Source organism: Anolis carolinensis, unplaced genomic scaffold (genome assembly GCF_035594765.1).
Source record: "Anolis carolinensis isolate JA03-04 unplaced genomic scaffold, rAnoCar3.1.pri scaffold_23, whole genome shotgun sequence".
Lineage (NCBI taxonomy): Eukaryota > Metazoa > Chordata > Lepidosauria > Squamata > Dactyloidae > Anolis > Anolis carolinensis.
The window spans coordinates 769,326-793,807 of NW_026943832.1; the positions used below are offsets into that span (position 1 = coordinate 769,326).

The window sequence follows — 24,482 nt, forward strand, 5'->3', positions numbered from 1 at the left end:
CTGACAAAGTTCTGGAGCACAACACACAAGACATCACAGTTGTGGAAAAGAAAAAGGTTTGGATCATTTGTAAGAGTACCATGTAGGAGCTCACCGGAGTGTTTAGAGAGCACGGATTCATTTGAAACAACAAAGATGAATCATCACAGATCATCTTCATTAACTCCTTATTTCTCTACTAATTAACACAAAAGGAATGGCTTGTCTGCTTGACAGGCAGTGAATGACCCACAGCTCTGTGGTTAATAGGATGCAAATGACACCTAATGAGGGTCTCTAGCTGCTGTCTGGGCAGCTGGCCTACAAAGGTTTTTCTCCAAATTTAGACAAGGTATTCAAGTGGGCAGATCCAATCCTTGAATTTCTTGGCACATTCACTCACGTAGCAATGGGAAGAAATCCCGTATTTATGAAAAGAGAAGCAATCCCCCTTTTATTTTCTCTTCTGCATGCAGCCGCATACACACTCTCCCTCATGAATGACTTCATGTAATTTAATAACGCAAAATGTTATTAATGTTACCTACTTAGGCAGGTTTGAATGTTGATGGAGCCAAAGTCACTTCTCCTTTTATTTTCAACCTATAAGCCATTGTGGCCCAGGAGTGCATTTACACTGCAAAATTAATACAATTTTGCATCTCTTTAAGTTCAAATTGCATTAATTCTATACTCCAGATACAACTCTAGTCAGCAACAACACATCTTGAACAGATCCAGTGACTTTGGCTCCATCAACATTCAAACCTGCCTAAGTAGAGGCATACAGAGAGTTCATGAAAACCCATAAGTGTCATCTATGTAAATACAGGATCTCATCATACTAGAGCATGGATCCACTTTAAATCCAGTTTCTGGCTCCTGCAGAATTCTGGGGCTTGTAGTTTACAGAGGGGCCTTTAAATTGCTCAGCCAGACAGGTCCTGGGCCTCACAAAACTACAAATCCCAGAATTCTGCAGGAGGCAGAAACTGCATATAAAGTGGATCCATAAATGTGTAGTTTGTCAGTCGGAACTCATAGTTATTCATATGTAATCTCCAATGTATGTACAGATTAGCAGTCTGTATCCAACTACACAAACTATTAAGGTGTTATAAAAATACATATAAGGAGGGGATCACAGTTGCCCCACCTGCTCTGTCATCCTCCTCCTTATGAAGAGTAACAATCTCAAGAGTTTTCTTCATGATCCCCAAAGCACGGTTCTGGATGGGAGAGCCTCTTCACAAACAGGAAACACTTCTTTTTAGACCCTTAAACAGAGCTTCTCCTTCATCTCAACCCCATTCCAAAAGGTTGAGGCCTCTCCTAGGCAATATAAGACCTATAAACTGCATGCTGATCTTTTTTGCCCATTTGTTTTTGCCTTTGGCCCTTCTCAACCATAGAATGTGTCATCTGCCTTGAAAACCTATCTGGAATCGAATTTGATCCTCAGGTTGAAAGAGGTTCCTCACCCTTCTTTTACATGTTTTCAATCAACCAAGTTATAAAATATATACTCTATCTGACACTGGATTAAACAGAATTCTAGCATGGGGAAAAATGCATAAATAGAAATTATCACAGCCAACTGAACATGGGCCCTTTCACAATACACATTTGTAATGATTTCACCTTAAATTACCTATCCTTGCATACACACAAGGAATCTGATGATTATCTGACTTGGGAAATAACTAGAGGGATTTGCTCAAGCTTTCCATCCCCAGGAGATTATCTTAACGGGGTCACAGAGGGGCAACTGTCTCTAGGTTACATTTTGATACATTAAGAAGCAGTTGATATGCACTTCATATAAAATACAGTACAGTGTTCCCTCACTTATTGCTGGGGTTAGGTTCCAGGACCACCCGCAATAAGTGAAAAACCGCGAAGTAGGGACACTATATTTTAATATTTATACATTATTTTAGTAGTTATACACTATTTTAAGTCTTTATCAACCAATTGTGTGCGGATAAATCACCTCCTTCTCCTCCCGTTGCTGCTTGGGCTTCTTTTCTCTCCGTTTGGCTTCACATCCCTCCCATTCTTAGGCTGTAAATAGTAATTTTTTTATTATTTATAATACTCTTTTAGAGTCTATTGAAAAACCGTGAAACAGCAAATCTGCGAAAAGTGAACCGCGAAGTAGTGAGGTAACACTGTACACAGCTGAAAAGATACAAGTTACATAGAAATAATCAAATTGATACAATTTATTGAAGGGTTAGACACAATATATAGTTCATAGGGTATAGTGGCTGCTATGCCTCTTCCTAATCTTCTAAAGCTTCAAACTTGCACAACTCCGGATGCCCAGGAAAGGTCTTTAATATATTTGTGGTGGGGAAAGGGTTACCATGGCTCAATAACACATTTGCAACGCTATAGCCTACTTTAACTTCCTTGTTTCTGCCCTATGAGATAATGGGTTCATTGAGGCAGTAGAACTCTTTGACTGAACTTCCCCAAACTACAAATCCTGGGATTCCATAGGAAGGAAACATAACATTTAAAATGAAACAGCACCATGTGATTTCATGGCAGAGGACAAGACTGGATGGCCCTTCTGGTCTCTTCTAATCCTATGATTCTATAGTTGTGTAGTGTGAAAGAGCCCAAATATGTGTGTGTGTTTTATAAGTTTGTAAATTAGACCAATGTACACAGAGGTTTTTCAATGGACATATGGTTTAATTTTTAAAACAGCCATGGCAGGGAGGACAAACTGTCAGAGAAAGGTTCCTCATTTTTAAGGCCCAGGCAATCTGGACAGATGACTGTAAGTTAGCACTGAAACATCATTATTAGTAATTATGTAAGTAAGTAAAACTTTATTTACATACCGCCCTCTCTCCTCGAAGGGACTCAGGGCGGTTTACAAGCATAAAAACAGCAACATACATTACATAAGCAGCACAATACACACATTATTAAAACAAAATTAAAAACCTATACAACTCGTAAAACAGTGAAAACCATAAAAACAATCACATTCTTTTTTTGCCTGTGGCTTTTCTAAGTTAAGGTACACCATAACCAACAGGTGTCATGAGAAATCCAATGCATGGTAACATCATTCTTTATTTTATTTGTGGATTAGACATAAACCACTGTCACATGATACCAACTAAATGTTACTTACTCCCTACTAAAAATATGGAGAAAGGACACATCAGAAGATTACAGAAATTCATAGTGTCAGTATAGTTCCAATATTCCTCCATTTTAACATTGTGTCATTTTTTGCATATCTACATCATATAAGATGCAAGAGTGTGAGCTTCCCCATCTTATGCCTCATCTATCTATCTATACACATAATAAAAGTAAAAATATGTATGTGTGTATGAGGCTGAGGTGTCCACTTACGCAGAGAGGCTCCCACTTCCACAAATAGCTATAGCTCCCACTATGCAAGAGACACCAACGGCCCTCCCTCCAATAACATTGCAGATATAGTGGGCACTGTGAACATGTACAGCCCCTGCCAGTGTCCTCCACAAACACAAAACTGCCCATCACCCTAGTGAATGCTTTCATACGGGGACAATTGCATCCTAGATTTTATGTTTCCTCCACCGCAGACATCCCAGTGTTTCTGAGTCTCTCAATTGGTGTGGAATTTGCCTGATCCCGATCATTATTTATTTATTTATTTATTTATTGCATTTATATTCCACCTTTCTCACCCCGAAGAGGACTCAGGGCGAATTACAATGCACATATACAAACATTAAATGCCACTATCAGACATACCACATATACAGACAGACAATAGAGGCTATTTAACATTTTTCCAGCTTCTGGCTTAGAATCATAGAATCATAGAATAGTAGAGTTGGAAGAGACCTCATGGGCCATCCAGTCCAACCCCCCGCTAAGAAGCAGGAAATCACATTCAATGAGGGTTCATGAGGGTATGCTTGGTTCCGGCCACAGGGGGAACTACCGTTTCATCATCCACTGTGACGCAGAGTCCTTTTTGATGGTAGTACTTCCTCATGTTCTTTGCACACTGCTGGCAGTTTTATGGTGTCATAAGTTAAGTTAAATTAGTCTCCCCACATTAAGCGGTGCCTAGAATTCCTTACTTACAGACACATCTGTTTTCGAGCTGGTTAGGTTGGCAGCAAGCTAGACTATTAATGGTCGGGAGCTTTAACCCCGACCCGGGCTTTGAATCAATGATCTCACAATCAGTGGTGATTTATTGCTGTTGGCTACTAACCAGCTGCTTCACAGCCTGGCCCATAACCCTTTCCTACCCTTTTCTATGGTGCACAGCAAACAGAGCAGAACTGATCAGCAACTAAACATAATGAAAGGACTTGGGGGACTGACTCAACATGATGGAAGTTGTAGTTCACCCTGCATCAAGACAGAGCACTGTGACCCCCACCAGCAATGTACCTGGGCCAGATTTGGCACACAGAACCACCATGACCAACAAAAAATACTCAAGAGGTTTGGGGGCCATTGACCTGGATTTATAGGGCCTTCGCCGCGGCCTGGAAGGACTCCCGCTGCAGCCTGGCTGGGCTGTGCGGTGCGGGAGGCAGGGCCAGGGTGCGTGGCACAGGAGGCGGGGCCTCCTTTTTCCTTTCAGCTAGCTCTGCCCCTTTCTTGCTAGCCTCTCCAAATAGTTACATATCTACAGCAGTAGCTATGTTACCATGGCGACGCACAGCCAATCAGAAGTAGCTATCTCCTGCCTACCTTTACCATTAAACCAACATTAATAACATATACAAAAATCCCCAATAAATAAGGTTTCCCGTTACACTGGGTAATGCCAGGTACCCAAGCTAGTAAGAAATAAATGGCAATGGATCTAGGTAGACCAGAACTTATCTTAGCATTTTGTTTGTGTTTCACAATGGGCCCTTAGCATTCACTTGAGTTTGCTTCTCCCATGGATAACAAAATCTATAGATGCTCAAGTTGCATTATATACAACAGTAAAATGGTATTACTTTTATAACATGGAATACAGCAAAGTCCGTTTTTATTTTTTTTTACAATTTTTTTCAACCCATGGTTAGTTGAATCCATGGATGCAGAACTCATGGACATGGAGGGACAACCAGCATAATACACCCCCTAACCCATTTTCATGACCACATTACTCCTTCAATGTTTGATTTTCCTTCAGATCATTTATATGATGTTTTTACAGTGACTGCAGTTTGCATACTCTACCACGTTGTTTGTGATATTATAACTCTTAACTGTAGGAGTGGCTTCAAAACTGTAGAACTAGTTCTGCAATTTTTCTCCACCTTTTTCTTTCACTTTAGGAAAGAGTCAAGAATTTCCAGGCAGGAAATCAACAGGTTTTATTCATTTCCTTTTCTTTTGTAGACTGAGTTGGATAGCCATTATTAACATGGTTGGGTTTGGGCAGCTATTTTCCATGATACAAAATTATCAATAATCAAATAATTTAATTTTAAAACTTGAATTCCTAAAAAGTTGTGAACTATAAAAGATTGTTTAAGCATCTTGAAACTTGAATATGTCCTCCCATTTCTTTGGCAGTTGCCTTACATTGCTGTGGCTTGTGGTATGTGCCTACATTCTAACTATAAGTTATGAAGCACATGCGACCTTTCAGACTTTCTCCTCCAATTATGTGATTATGCTTTGGCATGTCAATTATGTTCTAAACACAGTAGATATTTCCTTGTTGATTAAGGTGTGTCCATAAAACAGCAATTGTATTTGGCAGGGGAGGGAATACTGTAGTATGAGTAGAGCATTTCTTATCTGGAATTCTGATTACAAAATACAGAACTGTCCAAAATTGGGCAGCTGAAAAAGTGTCACTTTTGCTTTCTGATGGTTCAATGGACACAAACTTTGTTTCATGCACACAATTATTAAAAGCAATGCATACACACACACACACACACACACACAGAGTATATATATTTATATGAAACATAAATAAATGTTATGTTTAGACTTGCATCCGATTTTCAAGCGATCTCATGTTACAGGTATAAGCAAATACAGGTATTCCAAAATCCATGAATCAATCAATCAAACACTCCTTGTTGGAGATAGGAACCTTCTCAAGCCTCCTCTAATTAATGTTTGTCTGTTTTATAATGTGTCTGTTTGTTTCCTGTGAGGGGGACGTGGGTTTTTTAAAAAAAGAATTCCCATATGTTTTGATTCATCTAAGTTGCATAGGCCTATGTTTGAGAGAGGCCTACGTTTGAGAGAAAGTGCTGATGTTTGGAAAAAGAGATGTTAGGGATCCCTGGTGGCACAGTGTGTTAAAGTGCTGAGCTGCTGAACTTGCGGACTAAAAGGTCCCAAGTTCAAATCAAATCCCAGGAGCGGATAGAGTTGCAGTCCAAAACACCTAGAAGAACCAAGTTTCCCCATACCTGCCTTCAGGGATCCATATTTCACAGTGACAGCCTGATGATGAGGATGGGGAGAGGAGGGAAAGGATGGGTGCGTATTGCCAATGCAGAGGGCACACTCCCCGCCTGAAACGAGCCACGCCATCCGCACCAGGCACTTCCCCCATATATATATCCAGTACTCTGTCCTCCTGAAACCCAGATCAAAACCTAATGTCTATCTCCCCCTTTCTTTTCTTTCTTTTTTGTAAGAAGAAGCTCCTAGTGGAAATTCTCTGTGGAGTCCTGATTTGCATGCTGGGTGTAAAATTTTCTAGGACATTTTCCAGAAATCTGCATTTAGATAGAAAATACTTTATAAAGTCTAAAACCTGTGATTTTATGTGTATCCCATTTTCCTTAGCTACCCCTTGCCTTGGATAGCTAAAGAGAAGGTGCCTTTTTTTATGAAACACAATCTTGGATAAGAAAGACTCCAGCTCAAATTCCAGCATATTATGAAGATTGAAAAAATACATTAATCCTTTCTTTTTTGAAACCAAATATCCAAGGCAACTGAGCCACTGTGATCCATCAGCCAGATAGATGGCAAGAGCTACCTGAAGCCCCCATCCAGTTGAGCCCTAAACAATTTAAAGGTAGCCTTGTCTCTTTTGAGAGGCTAGCTTAATACACTGGTATCGCTTATGTTTAGCCTCCTGCTCTTTGTCACATAAACCTTCCAGGCTTTTAAAACCTTCAAAAAGTTTCTTCTTTTATGCTTAATGCTCAACTAGCTGCCATGAGTTTAAATGCAGGAGGACAAAGGAGCCCAGCAGACTGAGTCCAGAGAACATAACCTCTAAATGGGAAAAATCCATGCTTCAGTGAACTGTTTTTCTCTTCATCTTTCCCTTTTTCTTTATCCTCTCTGCTTCTTCTTAGATTTTCTACACTATCTCAAAGTGATGCCCTTTGATGCATTCTGCAATGAGTGCTAAAGTTCCAGGTTGTCCTTTGACACCTATCAGGGTTCAAGTTGCTGAATACATTTTGGAGCAGTCAGTCTTCAATTCTATACAAGTTTATGCCTTCAAGTTGGCTGTTATGATGACCCCATGATTTTCATAGGATTTTCTTAGGCAAGGACTACTCAGAAGTAGTTTTGCCAGTTCCTTTGTCAGTATTTATTAGTGACCTGTGGCTGTGGCGCAGGCTGGTGAGCAGCCAGCTGCAGCCAGCTGCAACAAATCACTCTGACCAAGAGGTCATGAGTTCGAGGCCAACTCAGAGCCCGCGTTTGTCCCTGTCTTTGTTCTATGCTAAGGCATTGAATGTTTGCCTTATATGTGTAATGTGATCCGCACTGAGTCCCCTTCGGGGTGAGAAGGGCGGAATATAAATACTGTAAATAAATAAATATATAAATAAATACTAACCAGAGCTATCCCTGTTTCATTTTCAAGATCAAATGGGATCAGTTACCTGTGCCTTTAGGTTATCTTACCTGAGCTGAGTCTCTCAGAAATCATTCCTCTTCTAAATCATATTGGCTCTGTGTATTTCTGAGTTAATCCAAACATCAGATTGAAGCCTGAAATTACCACAGAGTTTCCCTAGTGCAAAATCCTAGAGTGGATACCTCTATGGTAACTTCTAGCAGAAATCAGCCATTTGAATAAGGTTCACTATTTTCCATACTTTCATATCCACGTGGTAAGTTCAGGAATGTACCCCCTGTGGATGTTCCCTTTCTTTATATATATATATATGTGTGTGTGTGTGTGTGTGTGTGTAGTTAAACCGTTTTTTAATTGCTCAACCAAACTTATAAGTTGTGTGGGCAAAGGCGACTAGCACCTCCGTGGTAACCATAAGAATCATACTCATACAAAAAACTATTGGAATGGAATACCGAAACAGAACATGTCAAGGAATGCATGACTCATTGGGCCAGAGACATTGGAAGACCAATCAGGTATGAGGAATGGGAAAAGATATGGAACAAAAACATAAAATTCACCTACGCCTCGGACCTAAAAGAAAACCAATATAAAATGCAATACAGATGGTACATCACCTCGGAAAAATTAGGACACTACAATAAAGACATACGAACAAAGTGCTGGAAATGCCAGGAGCAAGAGGGCAAATTCTTTCATATGTGGTGGTCATGCACTAAGTCAAAGAAATATTGGAAAGAAATACACAAAGAATGCGGAAAAATAATGAAAAAGAAACTCCAAATGAGACCAGAATTATACCTATTAGGATTGACAAACACGAAATTAGAATCTCTTTGTTCACACATGTGTGTTATTTTAGACATGGTGGCACAGAAATCAAACCCACAAATGAATAAGGAAGAGACACCCCACCGAGTGGACTGCTGTCGATCCGAGGTTCCACCGAAGGGTGGGTAACCCGCCGGATCCGGCAAGTCGCGGAGGGCAAATCTGACCTCAACATTACAACAAACGTAGTAGTGCTGTTTGGCACAAGTCTGCCCATGCAAAGCAAGTGGACATAGCACTAAACGAAACATGCAGAATAATCACAGGATGCCTTAAACCTACACCTGTTGATAAACTCTACAAGTTAGCTGGCATTGCCCCTCCTGACGTGCGACGGGAAGTTGCTGCTAACGGTGAGAGAAATAAGGTTGAACATTGTGAAAGCCACCCACTGCATGACTATCAGCCTCCGCCCACCAGACTCAAATCAAGGAAGGGCTTCATGAGAACCACCACTCCTCTTGATGTTCCTCCAGCAGCAGCAAGGGTGTCCCTCTGGGCAGCTAAAACCTGGCAATTCTAACTGGATGGCCCCCCAAGAGGGTCTTCCTCCAGGGGCAAACCAAGAATGCGCAACTTGGAAGTCCCTGAACAGACTCAGAAGTGGAGTGGGCAGATCTAAAGACAACTTGGCGAGGTGGCACTACCTGGAGGAATCCTCCACCTTGTGTGACTGTGGAGCAGAACAAACAACTCAGCATATGTATGCTTGCCCACAATGCCCTGCCTCATGCATGGAGGAGGAGTTGTTTAAAGCTACGGACAATGCGGTTGCTGTTGCCCGTTTCTGGTCTAAAACTATTTAGTTGTTTGTGATTTCCTCTATTTTTTTTCTTCATCATTTTAAAATGTATTTGTTATGCAATGCTTTTGACATGAAATAAATATATGATGGGTCTTGTGTACCAAATTTGGTCCAGATCCACCAAGTCATATAGATTAATATAATTAATATATACTTACCTTCAGATGTTGTTGACCAATGTAGCCAATGGGAGTTACAACCCAACAACTTCTGAAGGACTGCATGTTCTTTAACCTGATGTAAACTGAAGAGGAAGTCGTATAGAATTTTGTCTATGATTGATCAGTATTTTGTTTCTTTTATTACATTTATATTTCAGATACAATGGTGTAATAGTTTATTGAATTACTCAGATCAGCATTATGGAATAATGGAAATAATCAACCTGAAGTATTCTGAAAACTTTTTTCTTCCCAAGAGATAAGAGTAGAAATATGCCATGTATGATCTAAAATTTGATCTTGGATGAAACTTGGTGATGTTAGCCAGGTGGGAGGGGCTCCAATGGCCACTGCATGCTGATGGCAAGGCTTTCTTCCCTTTCCCCACCCCATTTCTCCCTCAGGAGAGAGCACCCGTGGCAAGAAGAAGAGGGCCAGAGGCATCAGAAGGCCTCCCCAGCACAGGAAGGTGGCGTATGGCCGGTAAAAGACGGGAATGGAGCTCCAAATGGCTCCGAGATGCACCACACACAACTTGACACCTCAAAGGATCTCTCCCCACCCGAGAGTAAACAACACACAGCAGCTGCAGCACATAGTTGTATCGTGTATTCATTGGCAGTAGCTTGTGGCTATTGGTCAGGAGGACAGTGGTAAGGCCACCACCAATCAAAATTGCAAAGGTGCCTGAAGGCCAGTGAATCTCGTCCTTGCTGAAGGCAAGATATTTGCCTGTTAATGGCCAGAAACAACAACCCTCAGAAAGAAAGTTATATTCTAGACTACAGATTTTTGGAAAGCTGGTGCCACTGTACGTTTTTAGAAAAGCCAGTCGATCTATGGTAGAAGAGGTCCTGCCTCCCTCCCCTTTTCTTCAGCTGGGGCAAGATTCCCTCCTGGAAAGGGGTGGGGGTGCCATGCTGACCTGCAATGGTCGGCCAAATATACCCCCCGCCTTTGGAGGGAGCAAGGGGAACACCAACATTAATGCTTAAGAGAAGAAGGGACGGATTCCGTACCCAGGATTCAAGGAAGGAACTCAACGAAGAAAGAAAGAAAGAAGGAACTCACAGTCAGCCAAGCGGACGCCCTCGTATCCGTCCACCTTAGCATTGTGCAGAATATGGGCCAAATGGCATCTCGAGAAAATCTTGCCTTTCGACCCTGTTGCAGCGAAATGAAAGAGAATCACCAAAGGGGAAAGCTTCATTGCTCCGGCCTCCGTCCCTTTGCAGCGATCTACTTTTTATCTCCACAGAGCCCAATGTGGGAGGACCACACAGGGAAACGGGCCAATTCCCAAAGCAAGAAAACAGCAAGAGAGAGATAGAGAGTACGGGGGTTGAGTGTGCAGAAGGATCAGTCCTCAAGCTGGGCGGTACTCCAAAGGCCATCCGGTCCTACCCCCTTGTTCTATCAAGTTAGACACATCCGACCCCTCCCGACAGATGGCCATCCTGGGAGTCTGGTGAAGAAGGTGACTCCACTGGACTCCTAGGCAGCAGGGCATGGATGAATTATGGTGTTTGAAAGGGGCACCTCAAAGCCAATCCATTCCAGTTCCCTTTTGCTAGGCAGGAATACCCAATTTAAGCCCCTTAAGCTGCTTAGAACCATGGCAGCTCAAGTGTAGTCAAACTACAATCATCCCACAGGAAAGACACCCCCTGAGATGTCAAGGAGAAGGCAAGTGGAAGAGGGAAGCACACACTGGGTCCCCAGGTTCAGATCAAGATCTTCTAATTTGAGGACATGCTCTGCTTGAGCCTCCACAGATCACACAGACTGCCTTGTCTGAGAGATAATCAGAACATCAGCTGCTTTGGTTAATCTTTCTTTGAAAAAGGTGGGCAGAGGATGAAAACCTGGAAAGGGAGGATAAATGGAAATGAAGGACAGGTGCGTTCATAAATTATTATAGATGACTTAGACTCAAAAATGGTATACAGTCACACCCTGTCTCTATGGAAGAAACATTCTTGGCTTACCTGAAACCATGGTTGCAATGGAACACCAGGAAATTACCAGAGTTGTGCTGAAGGACCTAGAGATTCCTAGCAGCATCCTCTAGATGAGTGGTTTTCAACTTGTGGGTCCCCAGATGTTTTGGCCTACAACTCCCAGAAATCCCAGCCAGTTTTCCAGCTGTTAGGATTTCTGGGAGATGAAGGCCAAATCTTCTGGGGATCCACAGGTTGAGAACCACTGCTCTAAAGATTGGTAGGGTCCTCCAAAGGAAGTTCATGGTCATTGACTAGGTCCTCCAGTTGGACTCTAAAGTCATTAGTTCGGTCTTCCAATGCGTCAGAGACATTGGCTAGATCTTCCAATGTAACCCTAGAGTCATTTTCAATTAAAAAAAACATTAGAATGTGCAGAAACTGCAAAGTTCCTTAAAACTAATTAAAAAGCATACTGGGCTACAGAATTAGTTAACATTCTTAAAGAAGAGATTGCAGGTTGTACCTTTTCAAAGTATATGACACACAGCCACATGTTTCAGCTGTACATCAGGATTGGGATTCATATATGTTTCCAGATGTTGTTGGACTTCACAACTCCTATGCTGGCTAGTGTTGCTGGGAGTTTCAGTCCAGCGCCATCTGGAGAGTTGTAGAATTCCTATAACTGCTCAGACCATGTCCCGTTGAAAACCAAGGAAATTTCATAAGGAAGAACCAGGGCCTCAAAGTTGCCAATCATTGAGTGAGCTCCTGAGGGCCCATTCACCCTCCACAATTAGACTGTCACTTTAACTCTTATGGCAATATCCCATGGAATCCTGGGCACATCTGGAATTCTCAGCCAGAGGGTTCTAGTGCCTCTCCACACTACAAACCCAGGATTCCATAGGATGGAACCATAACAGTTTAAAGTCGAAAAATGGGCCCCTGTTCAAGAGACTGAGCAGGCACAGCATTTCTTCCTAAGTTCTTCTCTGTATACCTATAAATTACTAAATATAAATTTAGGCAAATCCAAATAATCTGTTACTTAATGCTGCAGTTTGCTGCTCTCAACTGGGAGTTCCCTAGCGCAGTTTGGGCGTTTGTTTATTTTGAACTCCTTTTTGTACTTTTGAGTTTTGGGAAAGGTTTGTGGGCTTCCATACTACTAGCTTTAGTTCATGCCTCTGTTTTTCAGCCCATTGTGAACTTTTGGATCAAGTTCTAGAACTTTAAGTTTAACCTGGATTATATCTCTGGCTAATCCAGATTATTTGCCAATTCTTGTTTTTTGGGGTTTTTCCCGCTTGTTCTACTTAATAACACTGAAAGTTAAGTGTTTTAAGTCTTTTTAGTTTGTTGAGCTATTTTTTGGACTGTTGCTTTAATAAACTCTATTTTGCTCTCTAATTGGCATCTGACTTTTGACAATTATCCTACTTTAACTGTCATGGCTGCATCTTGTAGATTCCTGGGATTTGCAGCTTGGTGGGGCAATTTTCGACCTATTTATGTAATGGATTTTCTTAGTGGGTCTTTAGTGTTGTTTTCCAGAGAGTGCTGGTGCCTTTATGGCATTGAGTCATGGAGGGTAAATAATAAAAAAATTCCTTGCTTTTCCACCAGCTTATCCATAAAAGGTAAAGGATTTCCCCTGACGTTAAGTCTAGTCGTGACCGACTGGGGGTTGGTGCTCATCTACATTTCTAAGCCGAAGAGCCGGCGTTGTCCGTAGACACCTCCAAGGTCATGTGGCCGGCATGACTGCATGGAGTTTATCCATATGAGCTCTCAAAATGGGCAGATTGTCTTATTGTTTATAATACAAGATGGACACATACCTCAGCATTTCTTGTCCCAGCAAACGGCCTTGCTGCTGAATTTTAGATTTCTTTTTCAGCTTCTACAAAACATCCTAAAAATGTTCTTAGCAAAAGCCCTCCTTGAAAGAAAAATGAGGAAAGGGGACAGCACTGTAGCTCTTTCATCTGATTTTTTCCCCAAGTTTCTTCTCACCCAGAAACTCCTATATCCCTCTTTGTCTCATAGTGATGTCTGTTTCTGTCTTCCTTCCCATGATCAGGGTGGCCCAGTGGAAATCCTTCCTTTCCTCTTCCTCGGCAGCGCTCATCACGCCGCTAGGAGGGACATGCTGGATGCGTTGGGGATTACAGCTTTGTTGAATGTCTCGTCAGACTGCCCAAACCACTTTGAAGGACACTTTCAGTACAAATGTATTCCGGTGGAAGATAACCACAAGACTGACATCAGCTCCTGGTTCATGGAAGCAATTGAATACATTGGTACGTGTGAACCTTTTCGGGCTAAAGCTTGGATGGCGGGGGAATCCAGTTCTGAATTCTGAAGCAAATGAGTACTAGAGGAAGATCTTAAAGCAGGTCTCTTCAACTTGTGGCTCTCCAGATGTTTGGCCCCTCAACTTTGACAAGCTGCTTAGGACTTTTAGGAGTTAGAGGCCCACACAGCTGGAGGGCTGGAGATTGAAGACACCTGCCTTAAAGTAAGCCTTCATCTCACGCTAAGCTACACCTTGTGGTTCACTTTGGGCTGAGTAAGTCATTTGTGTATCTTCCTACCTGGGCCCATTCCCTTCCAGCAGGCCATGGCACCTGGACATGCTCACAATACAGCTTTTATACCTTTATTTGCTTATAGTGGAAGCCACCGAGCCCCATTATATGTATGCAACATGGTATTATGTAATACAAAATGTACCCACTTTCTGCCTAAGCACCTGTTTTTTGTAATGAAATCCCTAGGTCTAGTCTCTCTTGCTTTCAGGTGGGAATTACTAAGTAATGCTTGAATTATTCTGTGCATTGTGGTCCCAACTCTGATCAGACTTGAGTTAAAATTGGAGGCATAGAAGAATTTGATTTCCCTCCCCTCTATCCTTACCCTTTTCTGCTTTGGCTGGAACAGAAAGAGAAACCTCTGCCCAGATGCCTGGTGCATTGCTATGGCAACAGGACCACTGTGGAAAACATTATTTGAGAACTACTGGCACCTGACAATAGTCTTGGGAAATACATTTCCCAGAGCTGCTGGTGCATGTCACATAAATGTAGCCGTGTGGCATGTGTCTGTGGGTCAGCATTAGGTTCCAAATAATGTGCATAAATGAAGCAGTTTCCCATTTAGAAGCCTGATGAAAGAAGTGTTTAGCATTGCTTACTATTGCTATAGCTCCTGCAGCATGAATGGTTTTTGCAAAACAGTAGACAGGCAGCAGATTCCCTAGAGCTACTTTGCATATGTATGTTTATCTTGCATTATTCCCGTGGCATCAAATGAAGGGGCGATTTCCATCTGTGAAGGAGTTGCCACACATTGATGCTTAAATCAAAGACCATTCGTAAAAGATATTTGGTTTTTGCATTGAACCGAGAAGCATAATTAGGTTGTGCACTCCAACAATAATAGAGTGCAAATGAAATAATTGTTAATATTTATACCTAGCTATTGACAAAGCTGTGTGGTCCCTAGTTTATATAACAACAACAACTTTATTTTTATATCCCTCCTCCATCTCCCCGAAGAGACTTGGGGCAGCTTACATGGGGACAAGCCCAACATCAACAAAAGTTAAAACACAATCCATGAATTAAAACAATATGATAAAATAAATATAAAACAATATAAAACGCATCAAATGCTTTAAAAACCTAGACATAAAATAAAATAGTTTCATTGGACAACAAAAATTGAATTCTGACACCTGTGCAGGTCGATAATTCGGCATGCATGTCTGTATATGCACGTCTGTAGTAATAAATAATAATAATAATGATGATGATGGTGATGATTAATAATAATAATAATACTTTTGAAGAACTAAAGTTCAGTGCATCTCTTACTATTGGCAGAGAAATCAAACACATTTCTGAGCATTGTTCACACACTGTTGAGACTATCTCAATAATGGGAGTAAATTGGCTTCAAAAACTCACAGAACTACCCTGAGAAGTATGAATGATTTTAACGGCTGGTGATGTGTGACCACAAAGCCTAGGTTACAGTCAGATTTCTCTGGCCTTGCCTTTACCTGTTGTGTATGCTGATGCTTTGGCTCTGCTGTGCTCTTCCCAGATTCTGTGAAGATGTGCCAAGGCCGGGTTCTTGTGCACTGCCAAGCTGGCATCTCCCGATCGGCCACCATCTGCTTAGCTTACCTGATCATGAAGAAGTGTGTGAAACTCGAGGAGGCCTTTGAGTTTGTCAAGCAACGCCGGAGCATCATCTCTCCCAACTTCAGCTTCATGGGACAGCTTCTTCAGTTTGAGTCCCAGGTACTGGCTACTTCGTGTGCCGCTGAGGCTGCCAGCCCCTCGGGAACACTAAGAGAGAGAGGGAAGACCACTTCCACTCCGACTTCCCAGTTTGTCTTCAGCTTCCCTGTCTCCGTGACCATGTGTTCAACTCCCGGCAGCCTTCCGTATCTTCACAGCCCCATCACCACCTCTCCCACTTGCTAGACTGGCCTCCAAGGGTTGCACCCTGGGATAAGGAGCAAAATCCTGCAAGCCTGTTGGCCACTATTAAAGGCAATAACAAAATGACTCTGCCTATCTTGCAGCCAGACAGAATCTATCCAAAGACAGAGCAATAATGGCTGCACTGCAGCTGGAAATGAACCTTTGGGAGCTGGGGAGATGGAGGGTCCAGAATGCCTCCTCCGGGCAAGATGTCTTACCTCATTTTTAATATATGTATAAATAATATAAAAAATGTTGTGAAATTTTAATAGTTTTTTAGAATTAGCTCTATGTGTCAATCTGTCTGTCCATTGGGGTTAGGGAATGAAAGATAATTGCCTTGTTGGAACTGGAGAAAGTTTTGAAAATTGCCAAAGCAGTTGCATGTCATTATGTTCTCCTGAGCCTGGGCGTGTGCATAAGAGAACGGTAGGTTGTGCGTGTGTAAATTGGGATGTACTCCTATGTCTGGAACGGTTGGTTGTCAACGCGTTGCTGACTGCAGCTTCAGCTGGATTGGGGCCACTGTTTCCCAAAGTGCCTGGTTTTTGATTTCTTGGTGGATTGTGTTACAGATTCTAAACTGCCACTTCCTCACTATCCACCACCTGTAGTTCCACTGCACCCCAATTCTTTTGGCTGGTGTAGACTCACCCTCACCACTGCTGTTCTTGATTCTATTAACATCAGAATTCAAATGGGATCTCTGAAACTTAGTGAGAAACACTGTAGGAAACTGTCATATCAATCCATCCTGGTTACTAGTTAATTTTACTGACATTATTGCAGTAGTCACCTGCTAAATAAATTCCCTGCAAATCATCTTTCCCTCCAAAGCCAGAAAAACATTGGTCTACAATATAATATTTAGTTCATTAATGTTGAATTTTTCAAGCTAATGGTTGACAGAAAAAAGAGAAGAAAACAAGGGCCAAAGGGTTCCTGAAAATGGCACCTCAGTATTTTGTTTTGCTTCTTTTACACAAATGGATAGCAATCAAATTGTTTCTGCCTCAAATAGTTAGAGAGGCAGGCATCCTTGCATTGCCCATGCAACTGTGCAGTAGTTCTCCTCCCTTAGTAGGCTGCTTGGCTGCAACACCAAATAGAAAGAGAAGAAAGACTGCACTGTTGCTTGGCAACAGCTTATCACCAGTGTTGCAAAATACAGCAAACAGAATAGAGGTGTATCAAGCAGGAGCAGCCTCTGCTTCTCGTACTTTTGAGGCACAATAGTTAAGCAAAGCACATCTCCATATTCACTAGGCCATAATGCGTATTATTTTTTATTTTATAAAGAAAACATAATACATCAAAAGTGATGGAACAATATAATGATAGGAAAGTGAGTGGGGAGATTGTGGGGTGAAGGAGTTCTGAAGATAGGCAAGGAAAGAAAACAGAAGAAAGAAAAAAAAAGTAAAGAAAAGACAGTAAAAAAAACAAACAAACAACCAAATTGGTTGGCTTCCCATCTTGACTTCGGAGTTTTCTCTTTCGTTTACTACATATTTGTATTTTCCCTTAGTCTCTTTTCCTTTAAACCATTTTATATTATAGAAAAGTCTATTGTGAAATCCATTCTTTTTATTAAGAATTTTGTGAATTTTGTCCAGTCTGTTTTATTTTTGCTCTCTCTTATTTTTTTGTGTTAGCTTATCCATTTGTATAATGTCCAAAATTCTGATTAACCATTCCTCGGGAGTGGGAAGTTTTTTCCCTTTCCAGACTTTCGCTATTGTCGCTGTGATTATGTAGAAAAATATTCTGTCTTCATTTTTTTAATTTTTAATTTTTAAAGCTTAGTAAAAACATTTCAGGATCTAATTTAAATTTGATTCCTATGATTTCCTGTGTTATTTGATGTATTGTCTTCCAAAATTCTTTTAATTTCTCACAGGTCCACCACTGATGAAAGAATGTCCCAATTTTTTCCCCACATGCAACAATGCAACTTTGTGGCACATATGGTCATGTGTATTTCACATGTATTTCCCCAAATGTGCCACAAAGCTTCATTGCTGCATTATGGCCTAGAGAACATGGATATGTGCTTTGCTTAACTATTGCGTCTCAAAAGTACGAGAAGTACTTTTTCCGCCCTTAAAGCACATCATTGCTCTGTAGTTTGTGCAATCACCATTCGAGCTTCAAACTGATCCTAGGATTTCATGTGTAATCATCTGCAAAGTCAAACTGCTTTCTTCAATACAGATTTAAAACTGCATTAAATTGTCATTGTAGAGGGATCAACAAGTGCTGTTCAATGGTGGAACATGCTTCTTCTGAGCGTTGTGAAATCTGCTTTTTAACAGGCTGGATGGCCATCTATTGGAATGCTTTGATTGTGTGCTCCTGCATGCCTGAGGGTTGGACTTGGTGGTCACTAACTCTGTGATTAAATAAGTTGTATACATTCATAAAATCTTAATGCAAATTTATTTTCCTTCTTTCACATTTTGGAGGGGAAAGTTGGTCTGAAACAAATCTGACTTGATAGACAGCTTTTGCCAATCTGATTGTTGTACCTGTATGTTGACTGTTTTTCTTCTAAATATATGATCTCACTGATGCAAGAAGTCCTTTCCCCAATTCAGCCTGCAATTGTTGCATGCATATCTACTATTTTATACCAGAGATCTCCCTCTCAACACAGTTCTATGATTCTACTTTAACTGCTTTGTTTCTGTCCTGTAGAAATTTTGGAATGGCAATGTGGGAAGGACACTTAGAATTATTAATTAAATTACTTCAATGCCTCAGAAGACTATGAACTTCACGATTCCATGGGATGCACCCATAGCAATTAAGATGGAATTATAGTGCTACAATGGTGTCATGTGAAAGGACCTCTGGAGAGGAGCCTTTTCATACTTAACCAGACTGGCTGTTGTATGGCAGTCCACAGGGCCGGCCCCACTATTGAGGCACCTGACGCCGCCGCCTCGGGCGCAGGCCCGGGGGGGCGCCGTCAGGCTGGGCGGGAGGCGGGGCACCGCCCTGACGGTGCCCCGCCTCCCGCCCAGTGCGCCCTGGCCCGTCTGGCCTGCTAGAAAAGGCCAGATGGGCGAGCGGGAGTAGCGTGGGAGGCGGGGCCAGCTCTGATGCCGCTCCCCCCCCCCCGCCCAGCGTGCCTTGGCCCTGCCTCCCACGCAGCGTGGGAGGCGGGGCCAAGGCACGCTGGGCGGGGGGGGGAGCGGCGTCAGAGCTGGCCCCGCCTCCCACGCTACCCCCGCTCGCCCGTCTGGCCTTTTCTAGCAGGCCAGAGTTCAGCGGAGGTCCCTCCAGGCCGCAATCGCGGCCTGGAGGGACCTCCGCTGAACTCTGGCCTGCTAGAAATGGCCAGACGGGCGAGCGGGGGTAGCGTGGGAGGCGGGGCCAACTCTCACTATTCGCCCTGGCCCCGCCTCCCACGCAGCGTGGGAGGCGGGGCCAGGGCAAGCTGGGCGGGGCCAGGGCGCCGGTGGCGGGGGCGCTTTTCAGCACCCCCGCTTCACATCAAAAAATATCTCCGGCCGGCCCTGGCAGTCCACTTTGGGAGCCAGACCCAAAACCTTATATGCTTAGAGCTTTGCTGGCACCTCTGACTTTGCCAAGGATGAGTAAATTTAGAGGTGGAATCTGAAACAACCATTTTGGAAATCTCTCTCCGTATCATGTTTTGCCAAATCCTGGTTATCCAGAGGTTTCACGTGCAACAGAACAAAACAAAACCATGATTTGTTAACAGAAAAGCCCCAAATTCCTGTAGATCCGTATTAGAGTATGCACACACACACAAGCTGATAAAGCTGAGATAAATCCAAACTCCTGAATCCAATTTGCTATAGTCATGCGGAGGAGTTTCAGAGTTCTATCACAAACAAACACAAGCCACAATCACAGTCCCAGGTCAACAACGCCAGAGTGAGAAATTGAAGCCAGGAACCAAAATATGGTAGTCAAGATCATAGTCCAGGTTCAACCAAGCTGATAAAGACCAGAATAAGAAGATTCCACACCACAAAGCAACAATGTTGTCTCCACCACAAGCCTTCACTTTGAGGGTTTTTATCCTATGCTTTCAGGTGTTGCCTGTGTAAAGCTCGTTTTTCTGCTAATCGGGCAGACCTGCAGGCCTCTGCACGCTGTTCCCTGCATTTTTAAAGGGAAGCTGCATTTAACTCTTCACCAGCCTGTTCTGATGCTTGATCTAACTGCTGGGAAGTGGTGGCTACCACTGAAGGTTTCTTTCCTCTAATAGGTAAGCTAGATTAAGGGGGAGGGGGCTGCTGGGAGCTGCTGATCTCCAACTCCACCCTGTCCCTTCCAGCAACTCCTAGTCCTCACTCTCAAGAGCTGACCAGGACACCCTACGGAAGATAAGGAAACTGGGCAACACCCTCTGACAAAGGTGTAACCAACCACCATTAATATTTGTTCCTTGTTTAAATTTTGCTTTTTATTTATTTGTTTTCCTTCAATGGCTAGTGTGAATACTTCTGGTTTGTCTGCTGTTTCAGTCAGAAATTGTTCCAGGAAACAGGTAGTTAGAAAACAAAAGCTGTGAAGTAGTTAATTCAGTCCAAGTCAGTCACAAGACATCCAGCAAGATAAAGAGGGAAGAAAAAGAGAGATCATCAGCTGATGCAGGAGTTACTCAGTAAGTCCAAATGAGGCAGCAAGATCAGTAAATCACTAATGCCAAAGCGTATGACTAGTTGTGAAAAAGGGAGGGCTGAAAGCAACAAAACTGACATGAAGATTTATAGACAGCTATCTTTAGACATCAGTGCCTACTTAGGTCAGCATCTCCTACTTAATAATTGCTGGAAGTGGTACAATCTCTCCTTGGCTCTTTTGTCACTTGATGAATGATGACAAAGGGCCTTCAGCATCTCTAGCCTCCTGCTGGGGAATAGGCCTCTGCTTGCCTCAACCCCTGACTCTTTCAGCATCAGAAGTTGCAGACATGACACGATTAGCTGTTTCCATGGATACAGCTTTAGCAGCAGTAGCAGCAACAGCAACATTCTATTTCCCAGTGAGAATGAAATATCTTTAGCTTTGAATTCACAATATCTTCAGGTTGTTCTGCAGCTTTTTCCCCCTTTTTTGTACTATGAATTACCCTGTGTTGGCATCTGAATTACTATTCCATGCTTTCGAAAGCAGTTGCTTGTAGCTGTCTTTTTTATTTGTTTTCCTTTCTTTTCCACCACTGATTCGGGGTTCATGCTGACAGTGCCTCATTTAATTCATTCCTATATTTTGCTTTTATTTCACAAGCAGGAGCCTTGCCTTTTCCATGAGGGAGCCCGGGGGTCTCTGTGTTCCCCTTAGCCAAGTTTTGCCTAGTCGGATTAAACCATTAATTAAATTGACCAAAAGGAGCAATATCTTTGCATTGAATGCATTGTGAATCAAAACTATCTCTGTAAGAGATCTTGAAGAAAATAGATAAATGAAAGCTTTTGTCAGTCATCTGCTGAAATTGTTCCCATCTGCCTGCTGTGTAAGAATGTTCAAAGCCAAAGCAGAAAGTTGCTGTACTAGAAAATCCACTCGCCAATGTAATTTCACATCATAGTGTCTGAACCAAGATACAAAACTCCAGACAAAGTTAAGGAAAGAGCTGCCACCATCATGATTTTCAATGCAAATAAAACTACTTGAAAGATGACAAGGCCTCTTTATTCCAGAGATTGCAGTCACCAAAACTATTTGCCCAGTTATCTCATCTTGAGTGCACACCAGAGCTTTCAATGCCTCTTTCCCATGATAGAAAGAGTATGGCAATCACTTATATAATAGTGTTGGGCTTTTGTATGGAATTGCTGTTCGCTTTGTGTAGTTTCATTAGTTTAATCTCATCTTCGTATTTGTTCCCACTAATGAAAATGGGGCGACTATACAAACAGAATTTTTGTCTGTCTTACAAAAAATGAAAATTTTCAGATATTGGCTGCAATGGGAGGGCTTCCGAGGCTCCCCCCCCCCCCCCCCGGCTCGGTTTTTGGGCTAGATGGGTGAAAATCACCACACAGGGAGGGCATTGCAACCCCTTATAGCCCACCAGAGTACTATTGTTATTATTATTATTATTATTGATAATAATAATAATAATAACAACAACACCCATTGGCACACATCAGCTGTCATGGGAAAGCAGCCCTCTCTCAGACTCAGCTTAGGGTCCCAGAATAACTGTTGTTCTTAATATTAATATTATTATTAAGACCCATTGGTACACATCAGATGTAATGGAGAGGTACTCCTCTCTCAGACCCAGCTTAGGATCCAAAATAACTGTTGCTCTTAATATTAATATTATTATTAAGACCCATTGGTACACATCAGATGTAATGGAGAGGCATGCCTCTCTCAGACCCAGCTTAGGGTCCCAGAATAACTGTTGTTATTAATATTAATATTATTATTAAGAACCATTGGTACACATCAGATGTAATGGGGAAGAAGACCTCTTTCAGACTCAGAGTACCAGAGTAACTATCGTTATTTATATTCATATTATTATTAACACCCATTGGTACATATCAGCAGTAATGGGAAAGCAGACCTCTGTCAGGACCTGTTTATTGTTATGGGGCCAAAACAAAAGGAAAACAAAAGCAAGCACGATGACTGTGTGGCTTTCATTTTCGTGTCGTCTTTCGTTTCCTACACAAATGTCTTCATTTGTTTTGTGTAGACGAACGGTCGAAACAAAACGATAGCACGAAGAAAACGAAGAAAAAAATGTTATGCACATCTCTATTATATAATATCCCCGGTAATCTTATTCTGTGATGCATAAAAGCCAGTCTTCTTCCCAAGTCTTCCTGCCTAACCAATTGTCATGGTTTGCAAAGGCACTGTGCCTTTGCAAACCGATTGGCTGAGCCTGAGGATTGATTTGTTTCTGTTCTGCTGCTGCAGAATCAGTTTTGACAAGTTTTTCAGTGCTGACTGGTTATTGCTGGTGAAGAGAGCAGTGTACTCAGAGAGGCTTTGCTATTTTGAGGCCTGTTTGCTGCTGAGAAAGGAGGGTGAAGAACCAGGACTGTATTCTTCTCTGAAGCAGATTTGTGGACCGAGAAAGGACTGTTTATGACCGCGAACTTCTGTTAGAGATAAGAGGGACCATTGTAAATACTACTGTTTTTTTTAAAAAAAAATCTTTTGGAATCAGTGAATTTCTTGTATTTTTGTTCTGCAAACCTGAGTGGCATGTTATTGTTCTGCGGATGACTCTGGATCACGGGCACACATAAGAGCTTCCATTTATCACCATCAATCCATAATACCAATCACACCCAAAAGCAATTCTTCCCTACTACCCTTCCTATTTATACTTTCTTCGCATCCATACTATGTTGAAAGAGTTCCACCTGTTCTCCAGAACACAAAGGATCTCTTTTAGTTAAGAAGATGCCTTGTGCTGTCAAAAGTGGGGGATCAAAATAGGTCATTGTAGTTCTGTCCAACTATTTGGCATCTTAATTTGGCATCGACAAATGCTCATAAATGTTCCCAGTTTTGTTGTGTGTCTTTCGGGCTGTGTGGCCATGTTCCAGAAGCATTCTCTCCTGACGTTTCGCCCACATCTATGGCAGGCATCCTCAGAGGTTGTGAGGTACCTCACAACCTCTGAGGATGCCTGCCATAGATGTGGGCGAAACGTCAGGAGAGAATGCTTCTGGAACATGGCCACACAGCCCGAAAGACACACAACAACCCTGTGATCCTGGCCATGAAAGCCTTCGACAACACATCGTTCCCAGTTTTCTCTCTTCTTCCGACTTTAGTTGTCCTTGGCGTAGTTCAACCTTGGCAAACCCAATGTAAATTTCAACTAGCCACCTTTCTCTTTTATCATCATCAGAAGGCCCAAGGCAGTTGTATAGGGCAATGGCCCAAGGGTAGTGCCAAAGGTTTGGTGTCTGGATGGGTTCTTATTGCCAATAAGCATTGCACACTGATTGAAGGCTGGCAGCAAGGGGCAACAAATTCATTAGAAAAACTGAGGTGGAGGTCTAAGGGGTAGTAATAAGAGTGAGAAAACTGAAGTGAGTGGACAATTGTGTTTGTATTGCATTGCATGTGCCATGTAGTGTTGTATGTTAGTATACTTTGAGAATGTTATCTGTGTGTATACTTATATAGGGATATCAATCATAACAACACTGATGAATCTAACTTGCCATAGGAGTGGCAGCTGTAAGACCATGTGGTGGTCAACGCAAAGCCTGGCACAATCTTGTTTGCTATAATAAATCTTAATAATAATAATAATAATAATAATAATAATAATAATAATAATAATAATAAATCTTTATTTGTACCCTGCCACCATCTCCCCGAAGGGACTCAGGGTGGCTCACAGAAGTACTCCAAGACTTCACCTTAATAGTATGTCTAGATTGAGAATCGTTGGTAATTATTAAACGGTGACAA

At 42.1% G+C, this 24,482-nt stretch overlaps 1 protein-coding gene and 1 long non-coding RNA gene across 2 annotated transcripts; one reads left to right on the forward strand and one right to left on the reverse strand.

Annotated features, from left to right (window-relative positions):
• Nucleotides 1–6,617: 6,617 nt before the first annotated feature.
• Nucleotides 6,618–12,787, reverse strand: LOC134294802 (uncharacterized). The gene is made up of 2 exons (XR_010001491.1): nucleotides 10,676–12,787; nucleotides 6,618–9,687 (listed from the first exon to the last, which is right to left on the reverse strand). It is a non-coding gene; the product is annotated as an uncharacterized LOC134294802 (long non-coding RNA).
• A 43-nt stretch (nucleotides 12,788–12,830) lies between these two features.
• On the forward strand, nucleotides 12,831–18,617 carry LOC134294801 (dual specificity protein phosphatase 4-like). The gene is made up of 2 exons (XM_062966530.1): nucleotides 12,831–13,853; nucleotides 15,661–18,617. The coding sequence occupies exons 1-2, from the start codon at nucleotides 13,319–13,321 to the stop codon at nucleotides 16,044–16,046; spliced, it is 921 nt and encodes a 306-aa protein (XP_062822600.1). The 5' UTR covers nucleotides 12,831–13,318; the 3' UTR covers nucleotides 16,047–18,617.
• The last annotated feature ends 5,865 nt before the right edge of the window (nucleotides 18,618–24,482 follow it).